Source organism: Euleptes europaea, chromosome 11, assembly GCF_029931775.1.
Source record: "Euleptes europaea isolate rEulEur1 chromosome 11, rEulEur1.hap1, whole genome shotgun sequence".
Classification (NCBI taxonomy): domain Eukaryota; kingdom Metazoa; phylum Chordata; class Lepidosauria; order Squamata; family Sphaerodactylidae; genus Euleptes; species Euleptes europaea.
In genome coordinates, this window is record NC_079322.1 from 22,564,446 (window position 1) to 22,589,000 (window position 24,555).

The window sequence follows — 24,555 nt, forward strand, 5'->3', positions numbered from 1 at the left end:
ATAAAATTATGCTTGTGATTGCAAAAGGAATGAAAGGCCCAGGTAATAATAAAGATCGTGAAAGGAAAGCTATTATTCATGATCTAGTCTGCAAATGAAGAACTTAATGAGTCTGTTTCAGCCATCTCAATCTACCTTAGGTTCACTTGGAACTAAGTCCTATTGATTTCAATGGAATTCATCTGCAAAGATGTGTCTGTAGGTTTTATCCTGTGCATATTTACTTGGGAAGTAAGTCCCAGTGACTTCAGTTTGAGTTTTCTATCTTTGTTCTCTTCCTATCACATTTTTGTCCCACCTACTTCACAAGGTGTCTTTTGTGGGGTGGGGAAGGGAAGGAGATTGTAAGCTGGTTTGAGACTCCTTAAAGGTAGAGAAAATCGGGGTATAAAAACCAATTCTTCTTCCTCTTCCTCCTCTTCCACTTCTTCTTCTTCTTCAGTGTAGAACTAATAGAACTGTAGAATTAGGTCAAACTATACATGAAGTTCTGGATTTGGAGTTTCCAAGCATTTTTTTAAAATAGAAGGCATGGGAGAAGCGCTGAATCAGATTTGGGCCATTGGATGGGATAGTTAACCTTTTAATTCACACCTTTTTCCTGAACTGTGGACCTGCCCTCCATTACATTTGGGCAAAGACACTCCATAGTTGTTTTATGTTTCCCTCTTTGGGGGAAATAGCAGCTCTTAAAAATGTTTCTGGTGGGGAAAACAGTATGAGGGAGAAAGGTTAAATCCACCCCTCATGCCATGGCTGTGATCCACACTGGGCCCCTGCAAGCTGTTATTTACAAAGAATGGAGGGGGAAACTCAGGTTTTGGGAACTCTGACTATGGAACTCCCGTTAGCTGACCCTTTAGCCTCCCCTGACTATTTCATGGTTAACCTGGCCAGGTCCCACCTTGGGAGAGCTATATGTAAAAGTTGGGTTGGAACCCTTGCTGATTGTTACACCACAGCAAATCTGGCCCCTAAATTGTCTAATCTCTATATCAATGACATGGCCTCCAGATTAAATAACCAACAGTTTCATCCCCAATTGGTGCAAACTCCTATTTCACTCCTACTGTATGCCGATGATACACTGCTACTTTCTAGACCTCCAGTGGGTCTACGTCCACTCCTGAATACTTTTGCAGAATACTGCTGCTCACTGGGCTTGACTATAAATTATAGTAAATCTAAAGTGATGCAGTTCTCTGTGTCCTCACTCCAGCAGAGACATCTTTGGTGTGTAAATGGCAACCTCATTGACCAGGTCACTCAGTTTAAATATCTTGGAGTTTACTTTAAGTCCAGTATGCTCTGGAAAACTCATATCAGAAATAAACCACAGCAAATGGAGTGGGTTGCCAGCTCTGGGTTGGGAAATACCTAGAGATTTTTGGGGTGGAGCCTGAGGAGGGTGGGGTTTGGGATGAGGAGGGACTTCAATGCCATAGAATCCAATGGCCAAAGAGGCCATTTTCTCCAGGTGAACTGATGTCTATCGGCTGGAGATCAGTTGTATTAGCAGGAGATCTCCAGCTATTACCTGGAGGTTGGCAACCCTAAAGTGTGTGCATGGGGGGGGACTGACAACTGTAACAGCTTTCACTTCCTTTTTTGAACCAATTGGGACTGGATACTTGCAGTTTTAAGGTCCAGAGCTTAATTGCTTTGAACTGGAAATAGCATCAGATTTGGCATCATGGAAGACTATCAAATGTATACATCTCTGAATAGTAATAGACACAGTGATTTCTGGGCCTTTAGAAATAGATATGAAAGAATCAGATGTAGAGCTTGTTTATCCTTGCCGTTTCTTCAGTGAGCTCAGAACAGGTTTCTTATAGTTAGTTCCAAAACGACCTTGCATTTAACAGGGTGACATTGGCATCATATATTTTAGCCATGCCCTGATCTGGATGGCCCAGGCTAGCCCAGTCTTGTCAGAAGTTAAGCAGGGTTGGATGGGTTAGTGCTTGGATGGGAAACCACCAAGGAAGCCCAAGGTTGCTACGCAGGATCAGGTCACCTCTTTTTGACCCTTGTCTTGGAAACCCTGCAGGGGTCACCATAAGTCAGCTGCAACTTGACGGCCCTTTCCACCCACCCTTCTGTTCTGCGATCCACTGTTCTGACATTTTATTGTCAGGGGGATTGCTGGTAATGCCTAGTGCTTGTTGTAGGGCTACTTTGCTACCAGCAGTGACAAGGACCTGCTTGCTTGATGGACCCTGTTTGTTATCTTTCTAGACTGTATGTACATCCTGATTCTCCTTTTACGGGTGAACAATTGCTGAAGCAGATGGTGTCCTTTGAAAAAGTGAAGCTCACAAACAATGAGCTGGATCAGCATGGTCATGTGAGTAAACAGCCTTGTGGGAATGGAAAATAATGTGTTTAAAACACACACACACCCCCACACACATATGCTTTCCTTTTTGCTGTCTTTCCCTGCAAGCCAGCAACAGGGTTTCTTCTTCCCCCAACCCTCCCTTCTCACTCTCCTTCCTTTGGTTGCCACCACCACCCAAACTCTGCCCTTCCTTTATTTACCTGTGGCTTGAGGCACAGACAGGAGCCATGTGCGTGCCTCCTGGTCTTTTGGATACAAAAGGTGGTTGTAAAATTCCTACACTGGTTGCCGACTCACAGCTAGACCCTTACGAGTTATCTTTTAGAGCCCTAATTGACCTGGGATAAGCATACTTAAAGAACTAGCTGCACCCATATGTACCTGTACATGTGTTAAAGTCATCTAAGGACATCTTGCTGTGTGTACAAAGATTTGGTCATCTGGTGAATCTTTGTGGCAGATGTCTCTCTTTGCACACCTGTTTGTCTTTGTTTTGGGTTCATATAGAATACTGCATTCCCAAAGGCCATCGTGTCCCCACAGAGACATCAGAAGGAAAGATCTATTTACTGTTCTGTCTCCAAATCCTTTATGCTAATGTCATTTTTAAAAAATATGAATATGCAGCAGGATGAGAAAGGACCACTTCAGATCGTAGGTGTGATATCACATTCTTGAACATCCTCCTATGTAAAAATAAAAAACTCCCTGTAAACAAACAAACAAACTCCTATCATATCAAGGCCCTGCTGTGCAGGGAGATTTTATGTATATGTGTTTTTTCTTAAACAAAGCACATGTTAAAAATGGCATCCTTCCTTTACAAGTGGCCATGGCACAATCCACTCTGGTTTCTTTTTCCGCTGCATTTATCTTCCAGGCCTTAATGATAGGAACTGATGATATGATAGATCATTTGATAATCATAGGGCATTCTGTTCTTCTGGAATAGAATGAAACAAGCCTGAATTATCTAAAACACGCTGGGTCAAGTATAATCTAAAAAAAGATGAGGCCAGGAGAGCTAAAGCGCTCAATGTAGAAAAAGTGAAAGTCCACGACAGAGTCTATGAATCCAACAAGATAAAAAAGAGGAACACTACGGCGAGCATTAATGTGCCCTTCCTCATTTTCTACAGATAATCTTGAATTCGATGCACAAATATCAGCCCCGGGTGCACATCATTAAGAAGAAAGACCATACCGCTTCCTTGCTTAACCTGAAATCTGAAGAGTTTAGGACATTTATATTTCCAGAGACGGTGTTTACGGCAGTCACAGCCTACCAGAACCAATTGGTAAGTGTTGCCCCCGTGGGTTTAAAGTTAACATTGTTCTTGGGTAAATGCTGCAAAGCTAATATATGAAAATGGAGGCTGAGCGTCATAATCCTGTCAAGGCACAGATGCTTGCCAGAAAATGCCTGGCCGACACTGTTCCAGCTGTGTGGAGAACTTGTGACTGCTGTTGGCAGCTTTGAGCAGACTGGTTTCAACACACCACCAAAGTGGGATGACACTGAGCGGGCACAGAACTTGGCATGCCTTGCCAGTCACATTTAAACGACTTGCTTAAAATATACAGAACATTTCTTTAAATGCCCAAGGCGCCTCACAACATACTTGTTAAATCACATACTAATAAAAAAACATAAATAAAAGAACTTTTAATTCAGAAGATAAGGATGCTTCAGCTATTAGAGTTTTGGGAAATACCATTCAAAGGCAATAACTTTGGCACTGCCCACAACATTTCCCTGAAAGGAAGCAGCCTCTCTGCTCCCTAAATTATATGCAAAGATGTCGCTGCTTAGAATGATGCAGAGTTGCTGTAATATCCAGTAATTTTGCCTTCTTGGAAACTATGGAAGATTTTCCAAAAAGATGTTGCAAGTGATTTAACGAAAACCTTTCTGAACATTTTTTTTTTTTAAATGGCCTGGGGAATATAATTTCCCAGAGCCTGTTTTGCAGTGGAATGTAACCAAAACACTTTGAAGGCCTGGGATGGAGAGTATCTTTTGATTCTTGTCTTGTAAAGTTCAGAATAGCTTTTTGACCTGTCTCCTGAGCCATTTCTGGAAGGACTCTTCTCTGATCCTGGGTAAAGTTCTCACGTCCAAAGCCATTTGGGGAGGTGTTGTTGGAGAATCACAAGACGACTGCTTGTATCGGAGAGACGCAATGTTTTCTCACACCTTGCCAATTTACACACAAGTCTGAGTTTTCCGATTAAGTGGTGAGACGTGAGCATGAATCAGCCACAGCTGGTTCTGGGGCCAGCAGAGGTGACAACAGGCAGAGGCAGGTACCGAGCCGAGAGCTCCACAAAAGGGAAGGGTGAGATCCTTTTAAAACCAGTTCCAGAGTCTGGTTTCTTCTTACAGAATTCTCTTGCAGATCCACAAGGCCAGATTCTATTCATGACCTTAATCTCTACCTTATTGCGGCAACATCCTCAGTTTTGTCAAACTGGAAATGTTTTGACACGATGCATGCCCAGTTTCTATTTATTTCCATTTACAAAAACCTGGGGGTATTCTCAAAAGCTTCAGATTAGGCAATTAAATAAAAACTGGAATATATAACAGACGTTCCAGATCAAAGAATCCTTGTCACAGCAATGAACACATTAAACTGCTTTAATACAGAGTCAGACTCTTGGTTTATCCAGGTCAGTCTTGTCTACTCTGACTGTCAGATCACCTGCTAATTGGTACTTCCAGCTGGGGATGCCAGGGGTTGAACCTGGGACCTTCTGCATGCAAAGTAGATGTTCTACCACTGAAACACAGATCCTTATTTAAGTCACTTTATACTGAGTCGGATCATTGGTCTGTCAAGGTCAGTATTGCCTACTCTGTCTGGCAGGAGTTCTGAAGTAGAATCTTCTTTCTGGCCACCTACTACTTGATCTTTTAACTGGAGGTGTTGGGGACTGAACCTGGGACCTTCTGTATGCCAAGCAGATGCTCTCTTGCTACGCCAAAGCCCTACCCAATACATTATCAGCTAAAATGGAAGGTGCTACTGTTTTTCCCTTCCCTTCTATTCTATGGTGCACCATGAATTATAGCATTTCTACTTGAGAAGAGCCAGCATGGTGGAGAGCCAGCGTGGTGTAGTGGTTAAGAGAGGTTGTTTGGAGCGGTGGAGTCTGATCTGGAGAACTGGGTTTGATTCCCCACTCCTACACATGAAGCTAGTTGGGTGACCTTGGGCAAGTTACGGCTCTGTTAGAGCTCTCTCAGCCCCACCTGCCTCACAGGGTGTCTGTTGTGGGGAGGGGAAGGGAAGGTGATTGTAAGCCGGTTTGAGTCTCCCTTAAGTGGTAGAGAAAGTCGGCATATAAAAACCAACTCTTCTTTTTATTCCAATGAACATCAGAATGGATTTGCTGAGTGGATACCCGTTGACTGTTCCCATGCAGATGACAGTAATCACTAAACCTGGAGCCAAGCACTGAAACAAATGGGGTTTGCCTTGATAAATCAGTTTTAGAAAGCTTTGGTCTGGTCCTTAGGCACAAACCGTAAACACTGCTGAATTTCCCAGTGGAACTTCTCTGGAAATCCTAGAGATGGATGCTGTCGTATTCTGTATGACTAATGAAAATGGAACCTCTCATTTTTGCCATTTCTTTCAGTGCTGGTTTTAAGAGGCCTGATTACATTTCTGCAGGTTATTAGATAAGGGCTAAACACATTACACTTTCAACAAACTATCTCACATTTAAGATTTAAAGGTCATGCATTTGTTAGGCAGTCAAGCCACTGCGACAGAGTTGAACTGTAGGTCAAATTTCATTTTCCCCCTAGCTTTCTTTCAGATGTTCTCTTGATTTATTTGTGAAATGGTCTGAGGATAATTCTGCCCCACCCCCGCCATTTACTTATGCTTTTATAGCCCACTTTCTCCCTACTGGGGACTCCAAGTGGCTTATAAAGAAAGGCAAAAATACAGTTTATACAAACAACAAACACACAAAATAAAAACAAAACACTGACCTTAAGGAGCAGCTTCAGAACCACAGGGGTACAGAAAGCAGCAATGAGAGAGGAAGGCAGGGGAGTTCATAGAATCATAGAGTTGGAAGGGACCACCAGGGTCATCTAGTCCAATCCCCAGCACAATGCAGGAAATTCACAGTGACCCCTACTCCATGCCTAGAAATTGCCCCCCCCCCCAAAAAAAATTCCTCCAGGATCCCTGGCTAATCTACCCTGGAGGGAAATTGCTTCCTAACCCCAAAGCGGTGATTGGCATTTCCCTGGGCATGTAAGAAAGGCCACAAGAGCCAATACTGACACAACCCTTCATGAACTGCCTAAGTGCACAGAATCAGCATTGCTGACAGATGCCCATCTAGCCTCTGCTTAAAAACCTCCAAAGCAGTTGCCTACCTATAGAGTGACTCCAACTGCATTTCTGAGGAACCAAGTCGACACTTTCTGCTGAATCTCCTTTATTCCTCTTTCACTGTCTTATTTCCATCCCTAAGTCCTGATTTATACTTCCCCTAGACTTGCTGGCCTCCCTTTGGGGCCTGGAGCTCTCCTGGAAGCACAACTGATCACCAGACTACATAAATCTACGACATCACATACCTGCTGAGCTCCCCCCTTCCCATATCCCACTACTCCAGGCATTGTCCCAAAATCTCCAAGCATTTCCCAACCAGAGTTGGTAACCCGACCTGCCCCCATACACAATGGTTTTTAAAAATTAAACAACTCATAAGGAGTTCCAGTTATGGAACAATATCAAGGGTAGTTTGTCTGTATTACAATCCTAGCAGCAGCATGTCCTATACCTGCCAATCCTCCTCCTGAGATAAAATCAAATCTGTTACAGATTCAGCAAAGAATTCAGTGGGGATGAGTTAGTTTGAGTTGCACTTTGTAAGCTGTATGATTGATAGCAGATGTCCCCTTCTTTTCTCTGCTTCCAGATAACCAAGTTGAAAATTGACAGCAACCCGTTTGCCAAAGGATTCAGGGACTCTTCCAGACTCACTGATATTGAGAGGTAATGGGGCCTTTATTTACTTTCCCCACACTCTGATAAGATAAAGAGGGAAAAGGGAGAGTTGAGATGAAAAGTATCCTTTCAGCTCTCCTCTCTGAAGCCCTGCATTTGAAAATTATCCTGTCCCACGAAAGAGGTCTCATCTTCTTTGAAAATGAGTCTCAACTGTTTGAAGATTATTATTAATGGGTTACTGTGATTATATTGATTTTGGTTTTTCCATCAAATTATTTTTCGACCTTTAATATCCATATGCATGGCGTTGTCAAAACAGATGACAGCAGAATTTTGCCATTTGCCTTTCACTTCTGGTACTTTTAAGCCTTGATCATGTCCGTTCTCACAATCCATATCTGCTGGATTCCAAGCCCACTGGAGCCGACTCAAATACTCAGTAAGATTATGTAGCAGAATCCTTAATGAACCACCTTAAGAATACATTATTTTTTTGATGTGGGGGGGATGCTCTGACCATCTTTAAAAGGAAGCTCCTGCCTTCTAGACTGTTCACATGCGGGAAACTTCAGAGAAAAAGCTCTGGTATGTGCCACGTGACGCAGAGTGGTAAACTGCAGTACTGCAGTCCAAGCTCTGCTCACAACCTGAGTTCAGTCCTGACAGAAGTCGGTTTCAGGTAGCCGGCTCAAGGTTGACTCAGCCTTCCATCCTTCCGAGGTTGGTAAAACGAGTACCCAGCTTGCTGGGGGTAAAGTGTAGATGACCGGGGAAGGCAATCAGAACTATCCCGTAAAGTAAATATTCTGCCTAGTAAACGTCGTGATGTGACATCACCCCATGGGTCAGCAACAATGGCGGACCTACATTTTTGGGGCCCTGAAGCTTGAACTGTTACAGGGGCCCCTTTGCAACCAGCAACAGTAGAGCAACATCCAACAAGGTCCAAAGGCAAGGACCTCGAGGCCCAAATGGCGTAGAACACGGTGGTGGGGTGGAGTCCTTGAAAATGGGCCATACAGTGACTAAATAAAACCGCAGAACTATTACACTGTGCACCAGTGAAGGATTTGAGGATCCAGCTGCCAAAATGTAGACTATAAATAAATTATGGTGAGCTCAGAGAGCCCATACAGCTAATTCTGGTGAGCTCAGAGAGCCCATACAGCTGGGGGTTCGGGCGCTGGAAGCCCCCAAGAAAATTTTGACATTTGACCAATTACAGGGCCATGTTGAAGCCACATGAAGTGGGTGTTAGAGCATATTCTAAGGTCAATATTAAGTACTTCATGATTCTATCATGAAAAAACTCCATCGATTTTGTTTAGAAATTCGCTCATTAAAAAAAAGTTGCTTCAGGCCAGGGGCCCCTCCAGGATTCTGTTGGGTATTTAGTGGCGAGCTTTTGTTGCATGTCAGACAGTCAAGGGTTAATAGAAAATTATCAGATTCACATCCTTGGCTATCCTGGGCCAGCTTTTCCTAGCCTAAGTGAGAAACTGGGAATAATAATGATTTATGGCCATAGGCTGATACTTTGGACATTCTTCTGAGGAAGGGAGTTCCAAAGAAGCCAGGCATCTGTTGAGAACTCTTCCTTTGTAGAAAGGGCTTAGTTCCCAGACTGAAAATGCAGTACATCTGGTATATCTTGCCAAGGAGTTGAGGGCAACCTACATGGTTTTCTGTCCCTCGTTCTATCCTCATAATGACCTTTGGCAAGCTACAAAGTACTTAAACCCTTCCTCTCCCTGCACCAGTTCATGAATGTGGCTCTGCGAGGAAGTAATTAAGGGGGAACAGGAAGTAATTATGTTGGAAGAAGAAGGAAGAACTGAAAATGTAAAGGCATTGTAGCCTCAATAGCATGTTTATTGTTCACATGGTGCTGCAATCACGTTTTAAGTTTCAAAAAATTGTCTGAATTCTGCATTAAAAAATGGCAGTTTTAGACTGAATTGCTAGTCTGAATAGGACTTGATGGAGTATGGGTGGAAAGGGATATTTACTTTTTTTCCCTCTCGCCCCATTTTCCAGCTAAAAATCACCAGCCCTACCTGGTTTTAGCCCCACTGGTGTAAACTTTCATCAGTGGAGATAAAAAACATCTTGGGAGTGATGACTTCCTGTGGGAAAATTGGTATGGGGAAAGAGTTCTTATAGCCCTTCCAGAATCAAATTCTGCTTTCAGATCACAGCCATGTGAATGAAGCCTGTAAAAGAAAAAAAAGAAAAACTCTTGGGGGGGGGGATCTTTTCTTAGATGTGTGATTAAAAATGTTCTTAATCATTTGGCGGAATGGTACAGCTAAAGCTTTACCACAATTTTGTGACAAAATTTGTATGCTGGGGCAGGATGTAAATTGTTTTTTTCCCTGCCTTCTCCTGTGTGCTTCTAGTGCACTGGTTCCCAACGGGGGGTCCACGGACCACCAGGGGTCCACAAGAACTAAATTAAGGTCCACGAAACAAAGGTATAAACCCATAATAAATTAATATTTTCAATTAAAAGTTCTCTATTATAAAATATATATATTCAAATATTATTCTAAGTTTAATGTTTAACTAACAGTTATGATTAAAGTTTATTTTCAAATTCTCGGAATTTTTATTTTGAACCTTGGGGTCCCTGCACCGAACAAAAAAGTCCTAGTGGTCCCTGGTCAAAAAAAGGTTGGGAACCACTGTTCTAGTGCCGAACACATTCAGAAGCACCAAGAACTCTGATGTGCTGTTTACTTGTTTGGTGACATTAATTATTTTAATAACTTTTAAAATGTCAGTTCTTAATAGGTAGTAAAGAGCTAGTGTGGTGTTGGGGTTAAGAGTGGCAGACTCTAATCTGGAGAAGTGGGGTTGATTCCCCACTCCTCCACATGAAGCCTGCTGGGTGACCTCGGGCCAGTCACAGTTCCCTCAAAACTCTGGCTGTTACCGCACTAGGTATTCCCAGCGATGTATCAAGAGTTTGGAAATGTTATAAAAAACATAGCTTTAAAAGGGGTTTTGGATGCCACAGCTAAAAAATGGTTGGAAGACGTCTTCACAGCTAAAGGGGCCAAACAAAGTGTGAACAGTATTTTTTATAACAGTTTCAAACTCTTAATACATCGGTGGGAATTCATAGAAAGTGCAAACAGTATTTTTTATAACATTTTCAAACTCTTAATGCTTCGCTGGGAATACCTAGTGCGGTAACAGCCTCTTTCAGACCGTGCAGAGGCAAGCACTGGCAAACCACTTCCGGATGTTTCTTGCCTTGAAAACCCTACAGTGTCACCATAAGTCAGCTGTGACTTGACGGCGCACACACACAATAGGCAGTAAGTCCTACACACAGAGTAGATGCCACTGAACCTTCTTGCAGGGAACATCTTTAGGAATGAGCTGCAGATTTGTTACATGACTTCTGAGATCCAAGTTGGCTTTAAACTGCTGACTCATAATCTGATTCTCCTTATATGTAGGGTTGCCAGGTCCCTCTTCGCCACCAGTGGGAGGTTTTGGGGCAAAGCCTGAGGAGGGCGGGGTTTGGGAATGGGAGGGACTTCATTGCCATAGATTCCAATTGCCAAAATGGTCATTTTCTCTAGGTGAATTGATTTCTATCTGCTGGAGATCAGTTGTAATAGCAGGAGATCTCCAGCTAGTACCTGGAGGTTGGCAACTCTACTTATATGGCTGATTTACAATGTGATTACAGCTCAGTTCACCCTTTGTTACTGTGTTCTTAGAGAAAACATAAGAAATAACATTTGCTTGTTTACAAAACCTGTGTTTCTTCCCATGTGCACATCAATCTGGTGGGCATGAATTTTGCCAGCGAGGTTAAGAGTGGTGGACTCTAATCTGGAGAACCAGATTTGATTTCCCACTCCTATACATGAAGCCTGCAGGGTGACCTTGGGCTAGTAGTCATAGTTCTCTCAGAACTCTTTCAGCCCCACCTACCTCACAAGGTGTCTGTTGTGGGGAGAGGAAGGCAATTGTAAGCTGCTTTGAGATTCTTTAAAGGTCAAGAGAAGCGGGGTATAAAAACCAACTCTTCTGCTGCTGCTGTGAACCTTCTGTTCATCCCTACCTCCCCAGTTCCACATGGGGGACATTAGCCTCTTTGAGATAAGGATAAAATTTTCTGGAGAGCTCTGACATTACCAAGTTCAGTTGTGCCAGTTATAGAGACAAATCCATAAGGCTGGTAGATTGGAAGCACAAGGAAAGGTGTCCTTTTTATCTATATGCTAAAAGTCAAGCATTGTGCAATTTCAATAACTTCATTGAACAACAGACCTTGAAGACAACTTGCAAAGTTAATAGAGTCTCAAATGCCACTTCTGGAAAGAAACAATATTATCTGGTCCATTTACATGCTTTGGCACAGTTTGTTCGCAAGTTCACAGCTGCACCTTCTTGAAAGGTGGATATTTGATTAGCCCTTGTAATCAGATAATCTGTTTCACAAATGTTCTTTCTAAAGCAGGCAGTTGTTTTGTGTATGAACCCAATGTTAGCCATGTCTGTCCCGCCAATGTCGCCTCTGCTGTGCATTGCCTCCAAAAGGAACACTCATTTGGCAAACGTTGCCAGTGTTTGGATTGACCTAAATGGTGTAAATGTGGGACAAAGCTTTGGATTTAATTTCCAGATATTTAAGTCTGCTTTTTCCTAACTAGCCTTTAGGGAGGGAAGCAAATCAGATCAATTGATCTTTAGAGACCTAAAGAAATTAAATTAGGTGGGAGTCAGTTACCGCACTAAACCATCTCATAATTGGATTGCTCCTTGTAACTGATTGAAAACAGCCGCTATCTGTAACAATACCGGCCGGGCTTCCTTACAGTAGATCTGGGGGGCGGGGGGCGGGGGAAGCATCTTTTTTATGACATGATGACAGAAATTGCACTTTTCTCACCTAATTGAATCTGATTTTATAAATATGTGACTTTAGCAATTTCAAACTTCGCATTTCAGATTTACAGTCAGGGCACAATTCCAGAATCTGTAAACTCCGCTGGAAACTGCTGTTGATGCCAAAGCTTAGCTTTGGAGCATGTTAAGGAGAAACAGGAACCATAGTGCTTCTGGGCATGCACAGAATGCTTTCCCTCAGCTGTGAATATCTTATCACCAGTAGATGAAATAAATGGGCTTATAGGAAAGGAGTTTGGAGGGCAGCTTCCAGGAAAGTGGAGCACCAGAGCCTCTTGGAAATATAGAAATTGCTTTATTCACTATGTGTAGGATTGCCATGGAGGGAAGGCAGCATGGTATAGCCCAATCTTGTCAGATCTTGGAAGCTAAGCAGGGTCACCCCTGGTTAGTATTTGGATGGGAGACCACCAAGGAATTCCAGGGTTGCTATGCAGAGGAAGGTACTGGCAAACCACCTCTGTTAGTCTCTTGCCATGGAAACCCCATAAGGGGTCGCCATAAGTCAGCTGCAACTTGATGGCATTTTACACACACACACAGGATTACCATAGTTAGGGTTGCCAGGTCCCTCTTTGCCACTGGTGGGAGATTTTTGGGGCAGACCCTGAGGAGGGCGGGGTTTGGGGAGGGAAGGGACTTCAATTCCATAGAATCCAGAAAATGACAGGTGACCCATACAGCCACTATGCAGATATGGCTACTGACATGGGACGATCAGGCAGAGAGGGTGGGGTTATCATCTGAATCTATTTGTTGCCCCCACCAAAAAGCTTTGACTCCCTATTCAAGGCTTTGGATTTGTGTTGCTTTCAGGCAGTGGTTAGTTGCTGCAGCATTTCCTCATGGGCCTTTTATGCACAGGTTTTTGTTGTTGGATATGCTGCTCTCTCCATACACAGTATTTGCAGTTGAATTCTCAAATCACTCTGCACAGGGGCTTTCCTTTCCGAATACATTCCCAGAGTACTTGGAAATTTTGGAGTAAATTTCTACATGTTCCAGTGAAAATGTGGAGCGTCTGAACTGAGGGGTGTGTGGTCACCAATGTTGTTGTTACATGGCTTGCCACCCCCTTTTTTCATCATGCATGTGCTCTAGCGATAGATCAATCTCATGATAGATTGCAGGTGGGAAAAAGGGACTTATGTGTGAGACCTCCCCAGCAAATACTGCTTTGTAATTGGCTGTAGTTTTTTTTTTTAATACATCACCAGTCCTGCAGTGGGATTCTTTCATTTTAACTGAGCCTAGTAGCCGAGTAGTCCCCTGTCTGGGGGAGGATGTTAAATGGAGACTGAAGAAATAAGCAGCTGCATAAGTTGTTTGTAATTATTCCAGCATTATATTGCTAGTCCTGCACTCGCAAAAAAAAAAAAAAAAGGCTTTCATGCCTATCCTAAAGAGAACTCATATAAGGGGAGGGTGGCAAATCAGCCCAGCTCTGTTCCATCCAGCTGAGGTCTGAAACTGACACACTCGCTGTGAAACTGACCAAATAAGCAGCTGTATAGGTTGTTTGTGATTATTTCAGTATCCTTTTGGTAGTCCTACACTCTGACACTGACCAATACTCACTGTGAAATTGACCAAATAAGCAGCCTCATATTCCAGCTTTCTCTTGCTAGCCCTGCACTCACAAAAGAAAAAAGATGGCTTCAAGGGGAGGGGTTGGATGAGGGGGAAAGACAAGTGGGAGGGAGAAGCAAAAATGGGCGTGGGGAGAAAAATCCGAAATTGACAAGTGTGCACAGGACCAGTTTTCGGACAGGCTTTCTCTGGAGGTGGTAAGCTCTCCTTCCCTGGAGGTTTTTAAGAAGAGGCTAGATGGCCATCCGTCAGCAATGCTGATTCTATGACCTTAGGCAGAACATGAGAGGGAGGGCATCTTGGCCATCTTCTGAGCATGGAGTATGGGTCACTGGGGGTGTGGGGGGAGAGATAGTTTGAAATTTCCTGCATTGTACAGGGAGATGGTGGTCCCTTCCAATTCTATGATTTGGGATTGAGGCAGACTTTAAACTCGGGCTAAAACAGCATCCAGAAAATGTGGGGAAAATGTGAAGGGAGAGCGAGGCAACTTCTAAAGGTAAGATAAAATATGCATAATGAAAAAAAGCCCCAAAGTAGTTGGGGGTGATGGCGACGGAAACAGCCCATGAGGGGTCATGATCACAGGAGTCAGCTTTTCCAACAACATAAGGGAGAAACAACAACACTGGGGGGCAGGTTAGGCTGAGAAAGAGGCACTGGCCTATGTCCCCCCAGTAAATGTCATGCCAAAGTGGGGATCTGGCCCTGGGTTTTCCCTACTCCTAGACAGACACTGCTGCTGCATGGGATTACACCACAGGCTTTTATGTTGCAGAGATGTTGAGTGTGAGTGAGTGAGAGAAAACGTCCTTTCTCTTGTAGTTGAGGGGTTGTTGGTCTTGTTTTCTGCTTCAGTTCATCTTTTGAATCTGTGTCCTGTTAGTTGTCCGTTCTTTTTTCCCTGCATTGAAGCCCTGAGCAAATTTGTTTTTGTGCCTTCAGAATCTGTGGAGGGGACTCATTTCTGAAGTTTTTTGGGACCTGGGCATTCTTCCAAAGGTGCTGCTAAGAAGCACCTTTGTGAAACAAGCTCCTTGAGATTCAAAATAAAAGAAGTCTTGCCGATTGTTTAACTCCCAGTCCATCTACTCTCTATCCAGTTAGGCAGTTTTCCTTGTGATGCACTGAACAGATAAGCATATTGCTTTAGTCAGATTTATTACTTTCCCCCACAGAGTATTAATTTTAAAATTACTTATTTTTAACTTAAAAAGAAACAAGAACAAATGATGGATAGATTAGTAGCCAGCCTGTGGCATGAGCTATAACTTGTAGTGCTGCAAGACAGGAACAAGAGGAATCACTGGGCCTATCTTTGGCACACAGCCAGACCTTTTATATACTCCTTGCCTGAATCTCCAGGTCCCTCTTTGCCACCAACGGGAGGTTTTCGGGGTGGAGCCTGAGGAGGGTGGGGTTTGGGGGTGGAGCCTGATGAGGGTGGGGTTTGGGGAGGGGAGGGACTTAGAGTCCAATAGAGTCTATAGTGCCATAGAGTCCAATTGCCTGAGTGGCCATTTTCTCCAGGGGAACTGACCTCTATCGGCTGGAGATCAGTTGAAATAGCAGGAGATCTCCAGGTAGTACCTGGAAGTTGGTAACCCTAACCCTGGTCCAGTAGAAAAGAGGTTGAACTAGCAAGGCACTGAGGCGACATACGTACAGTCATACACACATCTCTTCATCAGAGGCCTTGTTTCAGGAACCCCAGCCAACTATATGGAGGTGGACAGTCCCTTCTTGGTTGTGGCACCATGATTATGGAATGGTCTTTCGTGGGAGGTCCACCAGACACCATCCTCAGCATCATTTCAGCACCGGGAAAAACCATTTTTATTTCAGTTGCCTTCTAGTCAGGGTGTTGTTTTTGGATTCAGTTTGGAAAGTTTTTGCTGTTTAATATTTATCATAGCTCTTCTATAAATCTTTTAACAGCTTCTGTGCATTGTCTTCTTGAGGTGTGTTTAATATTTATATCCCACCTTTTGATATGAGTATATCCAAGGCAGGCAATTAGGGGTGTGTGCTTTAAAAAATCTATTACTTTTAGATCTGGACTTCAGGGAGGGCACGGGTTCTGTTATCCCAAATTTAGCTCTGCATCGGAGGCTATATCTTCTTCCTGTATCTAGACGAAAAATGTAAAGCGTTTGTGACAATCCTACAGGATCGTTTTTAATGGATGTTGCTGGCAAAGTTTATCATTTGAGGAAAAATGGGATTAAGTGTTAGGGGTAATGAGTATCTGGTTATAAATGAATCCAAAGCTTTCGGAGATTAAACTGGAATTGTATAATTATTCACAAAACGACCAGCTCAATACGTATTATTTTTGAAAAATGCGCATTTGTGCTGTATAAGAACACCCCAAATTGAATTTCTGTCTCAAATTGCCACTGAAGTATTTTTATGGAGTTGAATTGTAATAGGAAATATATTGATCTGTCTGCTGGTAATTTATAAAATTGTCTGCATCTCTTTATAGAAAAATATTGAAGATGAGGCTGTCTCTTTGTAACTGGTCCTTACAACTGTAAATCCAAGTTTATAGGTTCCAACCAATTGCTTGGGATGGGGGGCTGGATTTAATCCTGTTACACCCTGTTGAAAAGCTGATTTGCTTGGCCTGGTTCCTTCATCCCTCCATCAGTCCTCCAATGCTCCATGCATGCCTGCAGCATAGAGCCTCTTCTACCAAGATGAGGTCATAAGTCTGGCTGTTCCTCTTCCTGTCGTGTGATTCTAGTGTTCTATGATTCTATGTGTTCTATGTTCTATGTTTTCTATGATTTTATGTTCTATGTTTCTGTACTGTGTTTTGCAGCCCATTGGGTCCCATACTGACATTTTTGGGTCCTGGGTCTGGAAAGGTTAAAGACCGCTCTGTATAGTGCACAGTTTTTGCTGAATTCCAAGGGAACCACAAATAGATACCCCCCAATCTACATTACTTCTTCAAAATTGCATTATGCCATTTAGATACAAATGGATAGAAATTAGGGTTTTCAGCCCAGCGGCAGTAAATGCTGGGAGACTTTTGGATTGGTGCCTTGGGAGGTGGAGTTTCAGGAGGAACTGATGTCATTTCCAGGTGATGTGCTTTCTGGGTAAACAACATAGATAGGGTTGCCAGCTCTGGGTTGGGAAATACCTGGAGGTTTTTGGGGTGAAGCCTGAGGAGGGTGGGGTTTGGGGAGGGGAAAGACTTCAGTGCCATAGTGAGAGATCTTCATCTAGTACCTGGAGGTTGTCAACCCTAAACATAGAGATTAGGGCAATTTCCTAGAGCATTACCATTGACGCCATTTCCCAATTTTTTCTCCTGCTTCTCAAATTATTCAGGGTGGGAATGGGAGATTGCCAGCTGCCAGTGGCAAAATGATACTGTGAACATTACGCAGGAAATTGACTATGAACTGTTGTGGAGCATATGTCAGGGACAGGATAAGTTGTATCATCTGGATTGGAAACCAGAATGGGGAAAAGGCAAATTCACCAAGAGGGGAGACATGGATTCAAGGAAAGTTCAAGCAGAGATACCACTGAGGAGCTTGGGCCATTCTGCTGGACGCATAGGGTTGCCAGGTCCCCCCTCTCCTCCGGTGGGAGGCTTCTGGGGCAGAGCTTACAACCGGAAGTGGTAAAAAGGCCCCTTGCAATGTGTTTACACCCGGAAGTGCCACCTCGCAAGCAGCCCTTTACCACTCAAACTAAGAGTTTGCGTGGTATAAGGCCCCTCGCGAGGTGGCACTTCCGGTTGTAAAGCGGAAGTGATGGTCCGCGGTGTTTACGCGTGTGAACGTTTGCCTGCCAACCCTCAGCTGGTCGACGGGCAGAGGATTGAATTGACGGGGGTTTGCCCACCACTGCTGGGTACCTGACAACCCTATGGACACACCTTCCTGCTTGTTTTAAGGGTGCTGCTGGGTGGTTGGTACAAAGGAGAGAGCAAAGAAGTGGAAACGTCCTCTGAAAACATCTTGCTCTTTCCATTTGAGGAAAGCAGGACCCAACAGATTGCATTTCCCCCCTGCCCTTCCCAAGGCCCTCACGGTTGTGATCCCAGGGCACTTTCGCAAGTGCTGAATAATGCACTTTCAACCCACTTTAACAATCGTTTGCAAGTGGATTTTGTCGTTTCACACAGTAAAATCCAGCTGCAAAGTGCATTGAACGTGGATTGAAAGTGCATTATTTGGCATGTTTGAAAGTACCCCCAGTTTCTTTTATCCCTGTCAACAATCCATCTTCACAGTGGCCTTCCCATAATACTAGTTGCAGAGCAGTGCATTAAATGCCCAAATGTTCTTACATCAATCTAAGTTCTTATTTAAGAAGAAGGCAGGATATAAATAACAACTGAAAACCAACACAAACGTTGTCCTCTGTCCACCGCCTTCCCTGCCCAGAATTGTTCAGGCTGGTTACAAGATGTTTGCCTTCAAGGTTCTAAAAACCCTAAACTTATATTATTTTAATTTTTCATTCTGGGCTGCTCACGCTGTCCTTTTCTTTTTCAAAAATAATATATATTGGTATTTCTTCTATTGCTTGAAACAAGAGGAGAAGGCATCGAATCCATAACAGAACCAATGCAGTATTCCCCCCCTTTCCCTTGTGAGATCTGCTGAGAGATAACTCGGGGACGGCCACAGTCTTCAATCACTTAAAAGGCAATAATTTAATTATATCCTCCTCTCGGTAGCCACTGCCATTGCTTTCTGTCCACTTCCAGTCCCTGCAAGTAAATTACTTCGATAAGATTCTCTCCCCCTGCTCTTCACCCTCTTACGTAGATTTTCTTTTACAAGAGACTCACATAAGTAATCGTAACAGCGATAGTCCAAGGACGATACAAATATAACTGCCTTAGTAAAAGAGAGAGAGAATGCACCATTGTGAAGATTTATTATACTATTTGGCAACCCTGTTCCCCCTCTCCCCCTTTTAAGAGAGCTAGCATGGTGTAGTGGTTAAGAGTGGTGGTTTGGAGCAGTGGACTCTGACCTGGAGAACCGGGTTTGACTCCCAACTCCTTCACATGAGTGGCAGAGGCTAATCTGGTGAACTGGATTTGTTTCCCTACTCCTGCACATGAAGCCAGCTGGGTGACCTTGGGCTAGTCACACTCTCTCATCCCCACCTACCCCACAAGGTGTCTGTTGTGGGGAGGGGATTGTAAGCTGGTTTGATTCTTCCTTAAGTGGTAGAGAAAGTCGGCATATAAAAACCAACTCTTCTTCTTCTATTAAAAAAAATACTGTATTGCTGAAATGCTACACATTTTTAGCAACCCTGAGTACTCATCATTCACCAGGCAAGTTCAGAGGAGTCTTCTGCCAAACGCCAGGTATCCACAACTACAACTAACTGGGTTGTTTATGAGCACAAGAACAAGCAGCTGGTTTGGAAGAGCATCATGCCAGATTGGTCTTTGGGGGCTCCTGTTAGCTAACATGGTTTTGTTCACAAATAGGTTAAATCTCTGAACAGCTCCAGCTTGCTCTTGCTTCCTGATAGCTACAGTTGTGGATTTGTTTCCCCACTCCTACTCATGAAGCCAGCTGAGTGTCCTTGGGCTAGTCACAGCTCTCTCAGCCCCAGTCTCAGCTGTAATAGCAAGAGATCTCCAACCACCACCTGAAGGTTGGCAACCCTAATTTGCCCCAATCAAATACAATATTTTAAATATCACACTGTCAGGTAGGGCTGTCGATTCGGTTCGTCCCGAACTGAAAAACAGCCAAATTTCCCCCAATTCGGCTGTTTTTCGGTTCAGGACGAACCGAACTCAAAAAAGGCGGGAAACGGGGGAGCCGAATTCGCCGACTTTGGGGGTTCGGCAAAAAAATTCGGCAGATTCGAGACTCCCGGGAAGAGGAGGGGGGTCTTTAAACCCCTCTGTGCTGCCTGCGCAGACAGCGCAGAGGGGCTTGACCACCGCCCGCCTTCCTGGGACTCCCGGGAAGAGGAGGGGGGTCTTTAAACCCCTCTGTGCTGCCTGCGCAGACAGCGCAGAGGGGCTTGACAACCCACCGCCTGCCTTCCAGGGACGCCTGGGAAGAGGGGGGGTCTTTAAACCCCTCTGTGCTGCCTGCACAGACAGCGCAGAGGGGCTTGACAACCCACCGCCCGCCTTCCCGGGACTCCCGGGAAGAGGGGCGGGGGGTCTTTAAACCCCTCTGCCCCCCCCACGCCTTCATGCGGCTTCCAGGGAAGCCCCGTGAAGGCCCTCGGGGGGGGGCGAATTTTCCCCCAAACTCCGGATCTCGCCCGAATTTCGGGGATCCGAAGCGGGGGAGTTCGGACTTCGGCATAGCCCGAATTTAAAAGGGCCAAATTTTGTCAAAGCCGAACTTTCCCGAATTTTTTTTCAACAGCCCTACTGTCAGGATATAGGCAAAAAGCCAAAGAAAAGCTGTAAGAATGCCACAGGGCATATCATACTGCCCTCATTAAGCCTCATATGAAGCTGATATATGGCCTGCTGTCTGTTGCCTTGATAATGTGTCCAAGTAGTTCAAAGTGAAAAGTAAACCATGCATATGTAACTCTATTTTAATACATTATATGACCTTCTTAAAGGATCCTAAGGTGCCCCCCCCCCGGATGCTATAAATCTTTCCTTGCTATTTCACTGTCCCTCCCATTTTAGCATCTTTAACTTGGATTATCTATTGACTTTCTCCTCACGGTATCTGAAATTAACCAGTTCATGAGGGTTCAAGCACCTTCTACCATTTAATACTAGCAACATAACAATTAGCTGAAGCGACACTCTCAGTATATAGTTGTCTTTAAGGCCATTAATGATTGTAGCCTGTTACCTTTTGCAGAGAAAGCGTGGAGAGCCTTATTCAGAAGCATTCCTACGCAAGATCCCCCATCAGAACCTATGGGGGAGATGAAGACGTTCTTGGAGATGAGAACCAAGCAACACAAAGCAGAGGTAAGAGCCACGATGCTTCCGCACCCAACAGGCCACCCTCACTCCCGGCTTGAGCAAACGGCCCTTGAGCAAGGAGGCGAGGCTATGGAGGAAGCAAGGAGGCGAGGCTATGGAGAAAGCCACCCTCACTCCCGGCTTGAGCAAACGGCCCTTGAGCGAGGAGGCGAGGCTATGGAGGAAGCCATTTTGGTTGAGGGAATCCACTAATCCCAGCAAGAATCTCTCCCTTTTCCCCAGTGCACCCCCTCTTAAACAGGGTCCTAGTTTAGGATTGCCAGCTTCAGGTTGGGAAATTCCTGGAGATTTGGGGGTGGAGCCTGGGAAGGGTGGGGTTTAGCGGGGAGGGACCTCAGCGGGTATAATGCTGTTGACTCTACCTTCCAAAGGAGCCATGTTCTCCAGAGGAACTAGTCGCTGTCATCTGGAGATCAGTTGAAATTCTGGGCGATCTCCAGGGCCCATCTGGCAGTTGGCAACCCTAGCCTTTTTCTTCAGTAGGCTGCCACCACCATCTCCTGATCTCTGCACCCTCACCAGTTTGGTGCCAGGAGAAGCATCCAAACAGCAGCTGCTCCAGTAATGTGAGCAAGACATGTCCTCCCCTCACCCCATTAATTCCTTGGGAGCTGTGTGCCATGCAAAAGCCTGCAAGTGCTGATGTGCACTGATGAAATCATCAGAGTACATCAGCACCTAGAAGACTCAGACATAGAGGTCTTCATTACAGAATCCATGTGCTGCTTCTGTACATGCTTTCCCCAGTGTGGCATAGTGGTTAAAAGCGGTGGAGTCTAGTCTGGAGAACTGGGTTTGATTCCCCACTCCTCCACATGAGCAGCAGACTTAATATGGAGAACCAGGTTTGATTTCCCCACTCCTCCTAGGGTTGCCAACCTCCAGGTATTAGCTGGAGATCTCCTGCTATTACCACTGATCTCCAGCCGATAGTGAAAATGGCCACTTTAGAAATTAGACTCTATGGTATTGAAGCCCCTCCCCAAACACCACCTTTCTCAGGCTCTGCCCCAAAAATCTCCAGTTATTTCCCAACCCAGAGCATCCCTAACTCCTCCACATGAAGCCTGCTGGGTGTCCTTGGGCTAGCCACAGTTCTCTCTGAACTCTCTCAGCCCCACCTACCTCACAAGGTGTCTGTTGTGGGGAGGGAAAGGGAAGGCAATTGTAAGCTGCTTTGAGACTCCTTAAATAGGGTTGCCAGGTCCCTTTTCACAACTGATGGGAGGTTTTTGGGGGCGGAGCCTGAGGAGGGTGAGGTTTGGGGAGGGACTTCAATGCCATAGAGTCCAATTGCCAAAGCAGCCATTTTCTCTAGGGGAACTTATCTCTATCTGCTGGAGGTCAGTTGTAATAGCAGGAGATCTCCAGCTAGTACTTGAAGGTTGGCAACCCTACTCCTTAAAGGTAGAGAAAAGAGGAGTATAAAAACCACCTCTTCTTCTTCTGTTCCCCAAGTTGATCCTCAGAGGCCCTCACTGCATATGCCCCTATTGACTGAAATGAGGCAGATGACCAAGAGGGCAGGGGTTTGTGTGTGTGATGGAATTTTGTTTTGTGGACCCCCCCCCCCAACTCCATATGCCTGGCATAGGGTTACTAACCTCAAGGGAGTGCCTGAAGTTCTCCCAGAATTATAACTGATCTCCAGATTACAGCGATCAGTTCTCTTGGAGGAAATGGCAGCTTCGGAGGACAGACTCTATGGTGTCATATTCCTCTGGAGCTCCCTCCCCTTCCTGACCTCTGCCAGTCCCAGACGCTACCCCCAAATCACCAGGAATTTCCCAAACTTGTCACTGTTCAGCTTTAGGCGTTCTTATATGTCTGTAGCTATTTACACTTGGGTACCCTTGGTTTCATTGCTTGCATTTTATTGCCCAGTTTAGCTTTATTTAAACCCTGCTGCCTGCATTCTGCTATTTTAAATGTTGTAGTTGCTTCTGTTTTATTATTTATTGCTGGTTTTATCAGTTGTGATCTGATTGCTGAGCTTTTTTTCCTGCATACTGTCTTGAAAACATTGTAGATGAATTAAATCAGTATTCTGAAAAAGCAAAAAAGGGTTTTACGGGGAGCGGAATAGCCAAAGATCAGAATGATCAGTTCTACAATTGAACATGAAATATACAGACTTCCAGCAGCTGTCTGCTAGATCTGCATATGAGACTCACACCTGACTTTTGCAAGTCATAAAGTCTCACCACTTTGGCTGCTATCACCTTCCTTTAATTTTTTTTTAACCACTTAAAACTGCAAATAGAAAAAACAACAACACTAAATTTGGAAGCAGCTCTAAAACTTTGGTCCAACCAAGGAGAAATTCAGTTCAATCCTATGCAAAGTTACTCCAGTCTCAATCCATCGAAACTGGCTAAAGACTGGAATACCTTTACATGGGATTGGGCTGTTTGCTTCCAAATAACTGAGATTTGGCGATTTGTGAATCTCTGCAATGTGGGACTGGTCTTCTAAATTGCCACCCAAATGGATGCTGGCCACACCATTTGCCCTGACCCTGACCGCATTGCTCAGAAGAGACCTTGGCCCAGTCCCCTGGGGGCTGCTCATAACTGACATTTCTCTCTGACCTGCTGATAAGTAGGGTTGCGGGAGATTTGGGGGGGCAGAGCCTGAGGTGGGTGGGGCTTGGGGAGGGGAGGGACTTCAATGCCATAGAGTCCAATTGCCAAGGTGGCCATTTTCTTCAGGTGAACTGATCTTTATCAGCTGGAGATCAGTTGTAATAGCAGGAGATCCCCAGCTAGTACCTGGAGGTTGGCAACCCCACTTGACCAAGATCACCTCTATCTGCTGTGCATCCAGCCAGACCACTTCGTTTGTCCTCTAGGTTTATTAAGTGTTGCAATGATAGCAGTATCACTTCATGCTGATGAGCGATCTGGATTTAGTTGCTCATACAATTAAACTGCCCTCGCCTCTTTTGCTTGCAGGATCAGCATTCACCTCATCTGATAACTTGTCTCTCAGTTCCTGGGTCTCGTCGTCCTCGAGTTTTCCCGGATTCCAACATCCACAGTCCTTGAGCGCTCTGGGTACCGGTACAGCGTCCTTGGCCACGCCGATTCCCCATCCGATCCAAGGGTCCCTGCCTCCGTACGGCCGCCTGGGAATGCCTCTCACCCCCTCGGCCCTTGCCAGCTCCATGCAAGGAAGCGGTCCAACATTTCCATCTTTTCACATGCCCAGATACCACCATTACTTTCAGCAGGGGCCTTATGCAGCGATCCAGGGACTACGTCACTCCTCTGCCGTGATGACACCTTTTGTATGACTGACCTAAAAAGGCCAGGAGCTGAGGCTGGGCCTGAAAATAATGATGGACCTCTTCAAAAGGCCCGTGGAGAAACACCAAGGGGGAGAAAACCCGTTTGCCTAAAACATTTAGGGTTTAGATTCCTCCTCTGAGGGGTCAAGGGAAGAGTGCAGGTTGGAGTGGCTCAGAAGTCTATGTCTGATGCAGCCAAAGGGACTCCAAATGCTGCAAGAATGGTCTAATGGTGCATTATAACTGCTAGGTAAGAGGCGTGTTCATGCGGCAGTTGTATAGTCGTATTGTGTATAGACTTCCCCTCCTGACAGGGGGCAAAAAGAAGCAATATTGTGTATAGGACTTTATTGCTCTCTATGAATAATGGAAAATAAAATATTTCTTGCTTTGAGCATGCATAGGCTATTTCAGCATCAGGTTCACTAGGAAAGAAACAGAAGGGAAATGCCAT

General features: G+C 44.7%; 1 protein-coding gene across 1 annotated transcript in view; it reads left to right on the top strand.

The window, feature by feature from the left end:
* TBX20 (T-box transcription factor 20) overlaps positions 1-24,178 on the top strand; it is a 45,100-nt gene extending 20,922 nt beyond the window's left edge. The window contains exons 4-8 of the mRNA XM_056857515.1: positions 2,242-2,350; positions 3,484-3,642; positions 7,295-7,371; positions 20,685-20,797; positions 23,767-24,178. Of these exons, the coding sequence (XP_056713493.1) occupies positions 2,242-2,350; positions 3,484-3,642; positions 7,295-7,371; positions 20,685-20,797; positions 23,767-24,107 (799 nt within the window). The 3' untranslated portion in view covers positions 24,108-24,178. The remainder of the gene's footprint in view (positions 1-2,241; positions 2,351-3,483; positions 3,643-7,294; positions 7,372-20,684; positions 20,798-23,766) is intronic.
* Positions 24,179-24,555: the final 377 nt, after the last annotated feature.